The sequence below is a fragment of the Asterias amurensis genome, chromosome 15 (genome assembly GCF_032118995.1).
Source record: "Asterias amurensis chromosome 15, ASM3211899v1".
Taxonomy (NCBI): domain Eukaryota; kingdom Metazoa; phylum Echinodermata; class Asteroidea; order Forcipulatida; family Asteriidae; genus Asterias; species Asterias amurensis.
Genome location: NC_092662.1, coordinates 6,350,933 through 6,363,889, shown reverse-complemented (window position 1 = coordinate 6,363,889; position 12,957 = coordinate 6,350,933). Strand labels below are relative to the sequence as shown.

At 38.2% G+C, this 12,957-nt stretch overlaps 1 protein-coding gene and 1 long non-coding RNA gene across 3 annotated transcripts in view; one reads left to right on the top strand and one right to left on the bottom strand.

The window, feature by feature from the left end:
* Nucleotides 1-11,596, top strand: part of LOC139948341 (plancitoxin-1-like) — a 27,507-nt gene extending 15,911 nt beyond the window's left edge. For both annotated transcript variants that reach the window (XM_071946478.1, XM_071946479.1), the window contains 4 exons: nucleotides 1,319-1,420; nucleotides 2,020-2,067; nucleotides 3,422-3,570; nucleotides 9,156-11,596. In XM_071946478.1, the coding sequence (XP_071802579.1) occupies nucleotides 1,319-1,420; nucleotides 2,020-2,067; nucleotides 3,422-3,570; nucleotides 9,156-9,168 (312 nt within the window). In that variant the 3' untranslated portion in view covers nucleotides 9,169-11,596. The remainder of the gene's footprint in view (nucleotides 1-1,318; nucleotides 1,421-2,019; nucleotides 2,068-3,421; nucleotides 3,571-9,155) is intronic.
* LOC139948342 (uncharacterized) overlaps nucleotides 1-12,957 on the bottom strand; it is a 15,194-nt gene extending 2,237 nt beyond the window's left edge. The window contains exon 1 of the long non-coding RNA XR_011787437.1: nucleotides 12,776-12,957. This is a non-coding gene — a long non-coding RNA (uncharacterized lncRNA). The remainder of the gene's footprint in view (nucleotides 1-12,775) is intronic.

Here is a 12,957-nt window from a genome sequence, read left to right as displayed (position 1 = left end):
ATCTGCACTCTCACAGATGTCGACATGCATTGATATGAGATCATGTCTTGGATGATTGTCAACAGGCTCAAGCTCAACAAGGAGAAGACCGAGTTCCTTGTGGTAATCTCTGATCACCTTAAGCACCTCCTGCCTGCAGTGACTCTCCGTATCGGTACCAAGATCATCCAGCCCTCTGAGAGTGTGCGCAATCTCGGTATTGTGTTTGACACTTCATTGAGTATGAATGCTCAAGTAACATCCCTGTGCAAAGGTCTCAACTACCAGATGCGCAATATCTCTAGAATCAGAAGGTTCCTCATTAAGGACACATGCCATATTGTTGTCCGTGTTCTTGGGTCCAACTCAACTAACATACAACGAGTACAACGGCTACAAAACTGGGCTGCTAAACTTGTCTGTCGTGCCCCAAAGCATCACTGGCTGCTAATTAGGGAGAGGATAACCTTCAAGATCTTGGTTTATGTGTATAAATGCCTCAACAACATAGCTCCTGGCTATTATTTTATCCTCTTGCCTGTCACTCCATCGGCCTGGCCACTCAAGTCTACCCTCAGCATCCGACACTACTCGCTTCATGGAACCAAACTCAATGAAGTCGGCTTCAAGTCGCACATTCTATCATTTTGCTCCACACACATGGATCAGGGAATCTGACTCTCTACAAACATTCAAGAAGTGTACCAAACGTTATCTGAGGTCGATTTCACAAAGAGTTAGGCTAGGAGATATACAAATTGCATGGATAGTCCTAAGTTAGGACGAGTAACTGGTCCTAACTCGAGATAAGACTAGTCCTAACTCTTTGTGAAATCCACCCCTGTATCCAACCTAATGCCCTGCATTCTTGACATACTGGTGCTCTATAAATGCCCTTGTGTATGTATGTTTGTATTACAAGTCTTTATTATTATCATTGTTATTATTACTATAATTATATATTGAGCAAGATACTTTACCACACATGCTTTGACCTGCGGATGGGACATTAAGCTGTAAGTCCCGTACACTAGGATTGATAGTGCACTAGAAGAACCCAGACCACTTATCGTGGAAGAGTAGGTGTTAACCCCTGTTTTTGTGGTTCACATAGCAAGCACCCTTGTTTACAGGTTTCCTCGGCTTGTAAGCTACAGTGAGTAAGTTCACTATAATGAGGCATTGTTAGTTCCATTACCAGAAACATAGCAATATTAATAATATACAACCAGTTTATCTGTTATTTAAAACCAGTCTAGACAATCCAAGTGGAAAAAACATTCTCATTTTCAAACGTTGTTTAAAAATGCATCTTGTTTCTTTTATTGTTATTTGACAGGAAAGCCAGAAGAATCGAGGTGGAGGCATAGTGTGCTTTGAGAATGAAGCTGTCCATAAGTACCTCCTGGTTGGAGCCAAAAAAAATGATGAACCTCCTGAGGTATAAACCAATGTTAAGGGTATTATACAGGATTGGTAGAGCTGAGTCACATCATAGAGCTTGCTCTATGGTCACATACAGTGTTTATGTTTTGTGTGATCAACCATACACAAGATGCCAAACCTGTGAAAATTTGGGTTCAATCCGTTGTGTGATTCAGGTGAAAATGGTGAAAAACCACGCACAATTTTTAGCATGTAAACACATTTTCCTTAATTTTGGTTTTTAACAACTGAAATCAGCTGTTTCCTTTTTTGTAAGTTTTCAGATACAGTTTTCTCGAATATGACTTCATTTCAGAGGGAAATATTTCACATTAAGTCATAAATTGTTAACTGAACATGGTATAATCTAAATAATTTTTTTTATTTATGCCGGCTTTGGCAAACTACCTTATATACACAAAAACATTTATTTTCAGCTGAGAAGTTTTAAAATTTGATTGACGAAACAGCTATGCATTTGTGGCAAATGCAATCATGTCTATATATATATTTATTTTTTTTATATTCATTTTAGACTTGAGGTCATACACTCTTGGTTTCATGTGGCCTAATGACCAACTAGCTGTAACCCAAAATATGAATATTTTTTCACAGAGTGAACAAACATTGCCAAGACCTCGGGTTACACAGCCTGTTCCACAGGTAAGATTTGATAAACTTTATATTGTCAGTTAAATAATCAACAATTGACTGTAATTTATTGTTGAAAGAACAGTTCGTGGAGTTTGGGAATGTCTGTCATGTAATAACTATTTGTTCAATTTATTGTACAATTATCACTCAATTGGCAGTCATTTAAACCTTCGATTCTTTGGGGAGATGCGGGAGAGTTGAGCCATTTTTTACCATTCTGCACAGATGAAATGAAGGATCCCCTAAGTACATGCTTTAAGTAAAGCTTTAGAGTGTTGACTTTAGTATAACATAATAATTGAACCAACTGCTATTGTTCATTCATGGGAGATGCTTGAAAAAAATGGTTAAGTGGCTCAACTCTACCGGACTTTGGGTAAGTTGAGCCACCAGAGTGGGTGAGTTGAACCACCACAATAATAAATAGGACTTTGGAAATCAGAAAATAATATTCTGAAATTGGTTTATCCAAGGTAAAACTGGAATGAACTCGCTGACTTTGACCCAAACTGGCATGTTAAAACTATTCCCAACAACCTTCTTTTAATGAATTCTGAACAGTTATATTTTATCATGGCTATTTCCCATGTTCAACTCTCCCCATGCGCATTGGCTCAACTCTCCTGTAAGAAAGCCATTTTGACATGTGACTTGATGTTGATTCAAAACAATCGAATTTAAATCCAATAAAATTACCATAATAAACAACAATATTTAGGCTATAGATACATTAGACACGTTCACCATATTCATTGCTAAAATGTAAGTGACAGAAAGGGTCTTATCTATAGAGCCTAGTTCCAAAATTCACTCTCGTCACTCTCACTACGAGCACGTGTCTCTCACATTCTCTGTTAAGCCAAAAAGACTCGTTCGGTGAGACACTTCCAAAGGAGGCATTTGGACTTAACCACTCTTGGGGATAGTGGTGTTTTTGGGGGGTTGGTCAACTCTCCGTATGGCTCAACTGTCCCACATCTCCCCATCAAATGTATCTTTTTTGCAAAAACACAACCCCCCCCTACCAAAAAGGGTAATGGGGTAATAGTATAAAAAAGACATAATTATATACAAGTTTGATAAGTAACTAAAAAATTTACTAAATATTAAATCATGACATAATAACAGTAGGCATACATGATTTAATAAACAAAGAATTAAATTAATTAATTAAATAATTAAATACTTAATCAATGAATAACTAATTAGAATTGAAATCAAAATCACACAACTATCACATTTCCCATGTCAAAAGGGGGTGGGATTTCGGTTGGGGAATGTTATATTACTTTCTGTAGTGTGGAAGTCAGTACTAAATGTTAATTTTTTGGTATACCATTTCACCTTTCTTTGTTGTCATCAGAATATAGCTGATACACCACTAGCCTCCATTACTGACTTGTTTGAGGCAAATGTAAAGATTTGTGATGAGAATGATGAAGAGGACTCAAGCACTGCATCTGCAATACAGGAGAGTTTGGACCAGCAAAATCAACGCACTGGCATCGATGAGTAGGTTACATGTTTGAACTTATTGTCTGAATGTATTACTAATAAAACGCAACTTTTTGCCGAGTACTTAGAGTGATGATTTGAAAAAACAAATACTCTGCAAGTTTAGTATTTGTATTTGAATTGTGTCATTGAAACTTGAAAGAAGAAATAGACTGATGTTCCAAAAAACTATCAAAATCATGCATTTAATTGATAAATAACATTCTGATACTGCATAAAGTAAACTGAACTTGAGATTTTCAGTGTAACAACCTTGAAAGAAAATCACACATTTTTTTTTCTATTTGTATTTTCTTGGTTTCAATTAATCAGTTGGAACAGTTACTGTTTTGTTCATGTCCATCGCCTTCTATTGACTGTAGTTGATAAGTCTATCCAATCCAAGATGTCTGACCAGTAAATAAACGTATCATGAATCAGTCTAATCTAAAGTGTGTCAGTGGATAAAGCATAAACACCACATTTTGGCGACGAGGATAAAAGGATAACAGTCAAGCAAGCTAGGGTGAGTTGCAGAAGATTTACTGGCATTTTCTACTTCTATAAATCCAGAAAAAGTAGCACCGAATCAGAACATTATTTTGTCAAGTCACCCACGCTCGATACAACATTTCAATCCTACCAGTCTTTCAGAGGTTTGACGACCATGCCGATAGTAACGCAGGCCCCAGATGGAAAAAATGGCTGCAACGGTTCGAAAGGTTGATGGTAGTATAATGGACATCACCAGTGAAAAACGAATGAGGGCATTACTTCTTCATTATGCTGAAAGTAGATGAGATTTTCGATGCACCTGATCAAACGGGCAGTGATGAAGAATATAAACCAGCAGTCGATGCATTAACCAAATATTTCAACCCTCGGAGAAACAAAGCATATGAGGTGTACAAATTCAGACAAGCCAAGCAAGAAAGTAATGAGACACTAGAAACATTCCACACCAGATTGCGACAGCTATCTCAGACCTGCGAGTTTGACAATGTGGACAATGATATAGTTGCACAGATAATCTTAAGCTGTCAATCTCAACGTCTTCGCAGAAGAGCCCTGCGAGAGACAATGACCCTCGACCAACTACTAACCATTGGCCGTTCTTTTGAGACAAGTGAACGTGAAGCTGATTTAGTTGAAGCCGGTCGTCAAGAAGCCACTTATGCAGTCAGTGATAGAGGCAGGCGGGATAATTATAAGCAGTCAAATTCCAATCACCGCCGCCCAAGCAAGCAGAACCCATCTCCAGGTCAAAAATCACAGCCTCAACGCCGACAACCACAACAAGGTAATCGGACTTGTTGGTTTTGCGGAGGTCCTTTCCCACACAATACTACCTGCCCATCAGCAGCCGGAAAAGAATGTCGACACTGTAGGAAAATGGGACGTTTTGCGTCAGTTTGTAGCTCAGCAAAAGCCAACGAAGTTGTACACACTGTTGATCAAGATAATGACAACTCTGAGACTGATGCAGGCTACGTATTCGCTAATCATGCAAGTGCTTTCATTATCCACTCTGCCAACTTGCCTACCTGTCAGATGAACATTGGCAATACAACCATGACAGCCATGATAGATTCTGGAGCATCCGTCAATGTTCTTGACTCTAAGTCATTCAATCTCCTAAAACAAGATGGTCATTCGTTCCAGATGAGAAAGCCGAAATCCAAAGTTTTCCCATACGGCACTGCAATGTACCTTTGCCAGTACTAGGTGTTTTCTCTGCTGATGTTACCATCGGTTCCACATCTTGTCCTTGACTTTCACGTAGTTGATACCGACACATGCAACCTACTCTCCTATACAACAGCAAAACAAATGAAGTTAGTCACTCTTAACACCGATCATGTTTCGTGTAACATACAGTCAGCACCAGAACAGATGATGCAGAAAACAGAAAAAACAACAGGCCATGAAAACGTCTTTAGCCAGTATAGTTCCTTATTCGATGGCATTGGAAAAATCAAGGATGTTCAAATCAAACTCCACATTGATCCAGATTCTACCAAAACAACAGAAGCATCGCCGCATTCCATTCCACACTCGAAAGGACGTGGAAAAAGAGCTCCAGAGACTTGAAGACCTTGACATCATAGAAAAGATTGATGGTCCTATCCCTTGGGTCAGTCCAATCGTAGTGGTAACGAAATCCTCAGGAGCAGTAAGAATTTGTGTTGACATGCGTCAAGCAAATAAAGCAATCAAGAGAGAGCGACACCCCATGCCTACTCTAGAAGACATCATAGCAGATTTGAACGGTGCATCAGTATTCAGCACACTCGATATGACTGCTGGCTATCACCAGTTTGAACTCGCACCCGAAGCACGACAAGTCACAACTTTTAGCACTCATGTCGGTCTCCGTCGCTACAAGTGTTTGATGTTTGGTGTAAACGCAGCTTCAGAAATCTTCCAAACGGCTGTATCACAACTCCTCACAGGCCTTGCAGGATGCAAGAATATGTCCGATGACATCATAGTATACGGCAAAGACAAACTGGAGCACAATAGAAACCTGAAGGCGGTACTCGATAGACTTCAGAGTCACAATGCCAAACTCGACAAAGACGAGTGCAATTTTGCCCAGTCCAAAGTCCGCTTCTATGGGCATATCTTCAGCAAGGATGGTCTTGCTCCTGACCCAAAGAAGATTGAAGCACTCATAAATGCGCCGCAACTGACAAACCAGAAGGAGGTCAAATCCCTACTTGGTCTCGCTTCATGTCCAGATTTATCCCTAACTACGCTACACTCACTGCACCCCTCCATATTCTTACACACCAGGATGCAGAATGGAAGTGGGGGCCAGACGAATTTAATTCATTCACAAAGTTGAAAGAAGTTCTAGCAGATTCAAGCAGAATGGTCTACTTCGATCCACGTAAACAAACCGACATCATTGTAGATGCAAGTCCAGTGGGTCTAGGTGCAATGCTATGCCAAGATGGAAAAGTAGTCTCCTACGGAAGTCGTACTCTGTCAGATGTTGAATCACGATACTCCCAGACGGAACCTGAAATATTTTGTGAAGTTTGGGGCATTGAGCATTTTCACCTCTATGTATACGGTGCCAAGTTCCGAATTCTGACTGACCAGAAAGCCACTGCTGGGTATCTTCAAAAGCTACAGAGAGACTTCTCCCAGAATTGATCGATGGCGTTTACGTCTCATGCCATACAACTATGAACTTGTGTACAAGCCAGGCAAAGGCGATGAAAATCCTGCAGACTACATAAGCCGACACCCAGTACACAAGCCGCCAAAAACATCTAATGCAGAAGAATATGTGCACTACATTTGTAACAATGCAGTTCCTAAAGCAATTACCCTTGATGAAGTTCGCGAAGAAACCGCAGCTGATGAAGTCATGCAAAGGCTGATGAAGACTATTCAATCTGGAAAGTCAAACGACTGGGATGACATCGACATGCGATCATTCAAACCAATTGGATCCGAGCTAACAATCTGCAATGGAGTGGTCCTGAGAGCCAATCGCTTAGTCATGCCCACATCCCTGAGATCCAAAGCTGTAAATCTTGCTCATGCCAGTCACCAAGGGATCGTGAAGACAAAAGCATGCTAGAGAGAGAAAGTTTGGTTAACTGGAATAGACGGCATGGTGGAAGACAAAGTGAAAAAATGCATTCCATGCCAAGCAGCAATCACTAGTGGTGCAGAAAGACAAGAGCCACTGAAAATGACACCTCTACCCTCTGCCCCATGGAAAGAAGTTGCAGTGGATTTCACTGGCCCATATGCGTGAGGAGAATAGCTTCTCGTAGTTGTTGACGAATACAGTCGCTATCCCGAAGTCAAAATCGTTACTTCTACTTCATCCAAAGCAACCATTTCAAAGCTAGATGCGATTTCCGCTAGACAAGGATTGTAGTGAAGACAGACAATGGCCCGCCATTTCATGGTCATGAGTTTGCTAGGTTTTCTGCATACCTTGGTTTCACTCATCGCAGAGTCACACCACTATGGCCCAGAGCAAATGGTGAAGTCGAACGCCTGAACAGAACGCTTGGAAAAGTCATACGCACAGCCGAGTCAGAAGGAGTAAGCTGGAAGCAACAGCTGTACAAATTTCTCCGTCAATACAGAGCAACTCCACACTCTACGACAAATGTATCTCCAAGTGAAGCTCTGAACTTCAGAAAGCTGAAATGTGAGCTACCCGATGTTTTGACAATAATTGTTGTGCAGATGCTGATACACAGTCTTTTTTCTTTCTTTTCAAAATACAATTCTATATCATTCAACCCCTCCCCCCCCCCCCACCCCAAAAATAAAAATAATTGTTTTTGGTGTGTACTACAGATAATACAAATAATACAGACAGAAAAAAAAGATAGACAGAAGGGTAAAAAATGGAAAGAAAGACATAAAAATTAGGAAAACACAACAACCCTCTAATAATTTAAGACAGAAAATGAATTCTTCCAAAATGTTGTAATCCTTTGAAAAAAAAGGGAAAATGAGATGTTTAATGAAACACAAGAACCAAACAGTCACTGTATTTCGACTGGTAGCCCCAATTTTAAAACAAGGATGTTTTTTTCACAAAATTTGTCACTTTTTGTGCATACAAATTTGAATCTAAGAAGTGTTACAGCCAATCAAACCAATCATTTTTATTGATGCCTCACCATGCAATGCCTTAAATCATATATGTGACAATATAACAGAATTGCAGAGCCGGATACATAAACAAGAATACAACATTTTACTGTAAAAATTACAATACGACCTTATACATAAACAAACTTTAAAGGTTATGACGATTGATTAAAACCAAGTGTCAAGTTTTTGACAAATCAATTAATTTAAGGCAGTGGATAATATTGGTAATGACTCAAAATAATTATCAGCATAAAACCTTACTTGATAACAAGCAATGGAGAGCTGTTGATAGTATAAGTCGTTGTTAGGAATGGCTCCCTCTGAAGTTACGCAGTTTTCGAGAAAGATGTAATTTTCCACTAATTTGATTTTGATACCTCAGAATTAGATTTTGAGGCCCCGAAATCAAGCATCTGAAAGCACACAACTTAGTGAGAACCGACTGTTTTTTTCTTCCATTGTTATCTCGCAATTTCAACAACAAATTATTGAGCTGAAATTTTAACAGGTTGTTTTTTGTGTGCATATGTTGACATACACCAAGTGAGAATAGCGGTACTGGTCGTTGACAATTACCAATTGTGTCCAGTGTTTTTAAAGTATGTATTAACATTTGGTCAGTTTTTGTGTGTACATTTTTATGTGACCAAAATCTTCTCTCAGGAAGAGAATATTAATTTTAGTAATTAAATCACACCTTAGGAATGCAGGAGTATGTCAAGAAAAATTTTCACACGATGATAATCTTTATTCAATGTAAACAGTTTTGGATAAATTTTACCAATTTAAGTCACTTTTTACAAGATTATTGTTTTACAGAAGCTGACTATCAGCGTTAATATGCTACAGTGAAGTGCATCAGTCTTCAATATCCCCAGCATAAAGCATTCATAATCAGAGTAATGCATCAGGAACATGCATTATAATAAGGTTTTATTTGAATGCTTTTGTTTGGTTTCATTTTTCAGAGGGAAAAACTGATGTCAGCCTTAAGCAAGTTTTAGACTTTTGGACAGCAGCGGAGAAGCCACCACCAGGTGGCTTTGGACATGAGCTGGAAATTCAGTTCTATTGTGGTGATTGGTGATTGGTTAAGTAATAAATAATCAGTCAGGCATGACGGCACAAGTGGCCAGCTCCCAAGCTGGCCACGAGGCCGTCAGTCTGAATCCTGCACCCAAGCTGAGTGTCCACCATGTCCTTTCTTCCTAGTGCAGGACTCCTCGACTCACCCCTTGTAGGCCAATACAACACTATCCTGTAGTGGAGGGAGAGCGGCGCCTTCCATCCAGCAGTTACTTGTGCCTTGATTCTGTGGCTACCCAGGGGCGAAGACCCTGATACCTTTCAGGAATTGATGGTTTTTGCCATCAATGGGACCGAAGGATTTGGGAAGATATGATGGTTTCAACCAAAGTGTAGGCCTACTCAACCGAAAATCACTAAAGCTTTCTCATGGTCTAGCTCCATAGAATAAAAAAACACAACACCTGTAATACAGAATCGACTTAGGAAGCTGCTCTAAGGGCTAAAACATAAACAAATCAACCAGGGGTCTCCCTGTATCTGTTACTTTAAAGGCAGTGGACACTACACTGCTAAAAATGGTATTCTTGAAACAAGAAAAACATCTTATTTTGTGAATATATTTCTTGTGTCACTCCCTAGAAACTTTTTCTTTGGAGTGACACAAGAAAAAATTTCTCAAAATAAGATGTTTTTCTTATTTCAAGAATACCATTTTTAGCAGTGTATTGGTAATTACTCAAAATAATTGTTAGCATAACACCTCGCTTGGTAATGAGTAATGGGGAGAGATTTATGGTATATTAACTTATTTATTTATTAATTTTTATTTTATTTTATATTATTATTTTTAATTCCCCTTTTCATTCATTCTTATTATTTTGTTCTGTATTTATTTTGTTTTCATTTTGTTGTTTGTTAGTTGATTGGTTGATTTTTTACTTACTTGCTGTTTTTCGCATACCGGCGTATTTATTTGTTTGTTTTATTTTGGTTTATTTTAAAACATAACTTTTGTGGTGTGCTAAATTCATATTTGTTCTTGCCCTTCTGTTTAATCTCATGTGTTTTACATTCCTTTCGGGTCCTATTGCTCATTCTTAAGCTTTATTTTGTCTCTATTTAAGTACAAGGTTTTTGGAATTATTACTATTTCCTATATTTTCTTATATATATATAATGAATAGGGTAGATGGCCTTAGCTTTCGATCCAATCCAGACCCTCTTCAGAGGCATAAAACAAGTACAAACAAATACATATCCATTTATAGAAAAAGAGAGAGGGGAAAGGGATTAAGGAAAGGATCCAGAAAGAAGCGGGAAAATAACAGCCATTCAAAGTTTCTATTTCAGAAACAATATTGGTGGCTATGAACCAATTCGAGTAAAGTGGCGAGGACAAAGGATGTTTAGTACGAAAGGATGGATTACTGGACCATAAAAGTGGTAAATGCATTGTTCGACAGAAATGCAGGGAAACATGAAAGGGTAGGATTAGAGAGCAAGTTGCATCATGATGCAACTAACAATGGTCAATTAATAAGAATAGCAAGATCAAAGGTATGATGATTTTAAAAATAGGTATGAGGGACCTGTGGAAAAAGGGGGGGGGGGTACTTACATGAGATAGTTATAGTAACAAATTTATAACACAACTTAAACAAATTAATTTATACTTTATTTACAGAATATATACAACATATAAGTTCTCAGGCAGGAGTGAAGTTGAGGGTAATGGGAAGCTATTTAACACCAGTGTTTATGTTTAGTTCATTTATTGATGTAAGAGTATTTATGTTGGAAGAGGAGATTGTTTGATTAACTTTTTCGTTGCTTGTGTTATTTTATGGATTTGTCTATTTATTTATTGACCTATTTTTTAATTTATCCATCCATATATTGAATTATTTGTTGATTTATTTATTTTTACATATGTACTGTTCTAATTAGTAATTTATTTGTTAATACTTTTAACTCTTTTTAAAAATATTTTTAATTAACTATTTATTTATTTATTTTTTATTTATTTATTTGCTTGTCTAATTTCTGGTGTTTGTTTTTGGTTTTGTTATTTTAAGTTGTGCTTTGTGTATACAGATTATTTATATTTATTTATTTATTATCAAAGAGAGTATTTTATGTGTGTTTGCCTCCCTATGTGACTGGATTAACAAGCTTTCGAGCTACAGTGTTTAACCTATACTTTTGTTGATCCTGGCCATCGCACTATAGGGTTGTTTTTTAATTTCCTGTGCCCTTACCGTTCGTCTTGCTTTGTACATGTATTTACTTTTGTATTTATATTATTTATTTTACATTCTGTCTGCTTGTATTTGTAATTGTTTAATGGGCTATTAAAGAATAAGAGTAAGAATTTATGTTATTTACTTTGTTCATTTTGTTGAATGACTTCCAAAGAGAAACAATCACTGTCAAACATTTGGGGTTGGGGTTGGGGTTGACTAAAGAAAAAAATACTAGAGTGGGATTTGAACTGCGATCTCCCGATTATTGTGTTAACAGCGCTCTACCAACTGCACTATGAACAAGTCTGCCGTGAAAATACCATGAAACGGCATTTTCCCGTGAATTTGCCGTGAAACTAGTTTTTCATGGCGTTTTCACGGTGAAATATTGCCGTGAAAATGCCGTGAAAAAAAGTTGCCATGAAAACGCCGTGAAAACACGACGAGTTGGGCCAACTCATTAACATTTCTATTCAAGTTAATCCTTTGCTCCATTGTTGACACTTTTGTATCCACTGTAATGAGCCTGGGTGGGATAATAACGGGCGACCAGTATTGTAAAATGGTACGAGCCAGATAAGCCCTGATCAACACATGTGTGCACACGTTTCTCTAATCTAAAAATTCCCTGACGACTCGTGTTAGAAATTTTACACCGATCGAAAGATCGATAGAACCAGGCTAATGCATTTCCCGTTCGGTGTCGAGCGCAAGTTAGTTTGATGCGCAAATTCGAAACTTGAGCGGGACAAATCAATGTGCAACAGGATATGCAGGTTTCAAACTGGATAGGACATTGCGCTATGCTGCGTGCATAAACACGCGGCCGAACAATGGCGGCGCAATTCCTTCAAAAGGGTAAATTAATAGACCTTTTCGCAAATACTGGGGCGCGCGCGTAAAGCTTGGAATTAGGTGCATTGTGGTCTAGCTGGTAGCAAAATTTGATTCGTATCTATCCCACAATGCACCTCATTCAACAGTCTGCGCTTGCGCATTGGTATTTGCGATAAGGTCTATGTGCACTTGGTCGGGTTTGAGTCTCAGTCAGTTGAAATTGTAAATTGAGAATAGAAATGAGGGGAAAACATGACGATCGATAGTTTGATAAAAGTATGAAAAAGTTTCTGATTGAAATGCAAACAAATTTTTGTCTATCAAATGCCCTATTAATTTTATGATAATGACATTATTTCTAAACAAAAACTCGGACGAGAAACTGTATTGGATTCAGGGTACATGTTTACCGTTTTAGATTATAATAACAGTCATGACAGTATGAATCATTAAAAAAAAGAATGCAAAGACCTACTTACTTATGGAAAGACAATCCCTTTGCCGGCTCAATTTTCCCTCCTCCGGCGATTAACAGCCGCGCACACTTTCACCAAAAGCATTTTTAGTTTGTTTGATCTGATTCCAATTTGTTTAATCCCCAAAATGACATTAAAAGGGACGAAAACTTCTCCCTGTGTGCACGCAGCAACTCCGTTTAAAA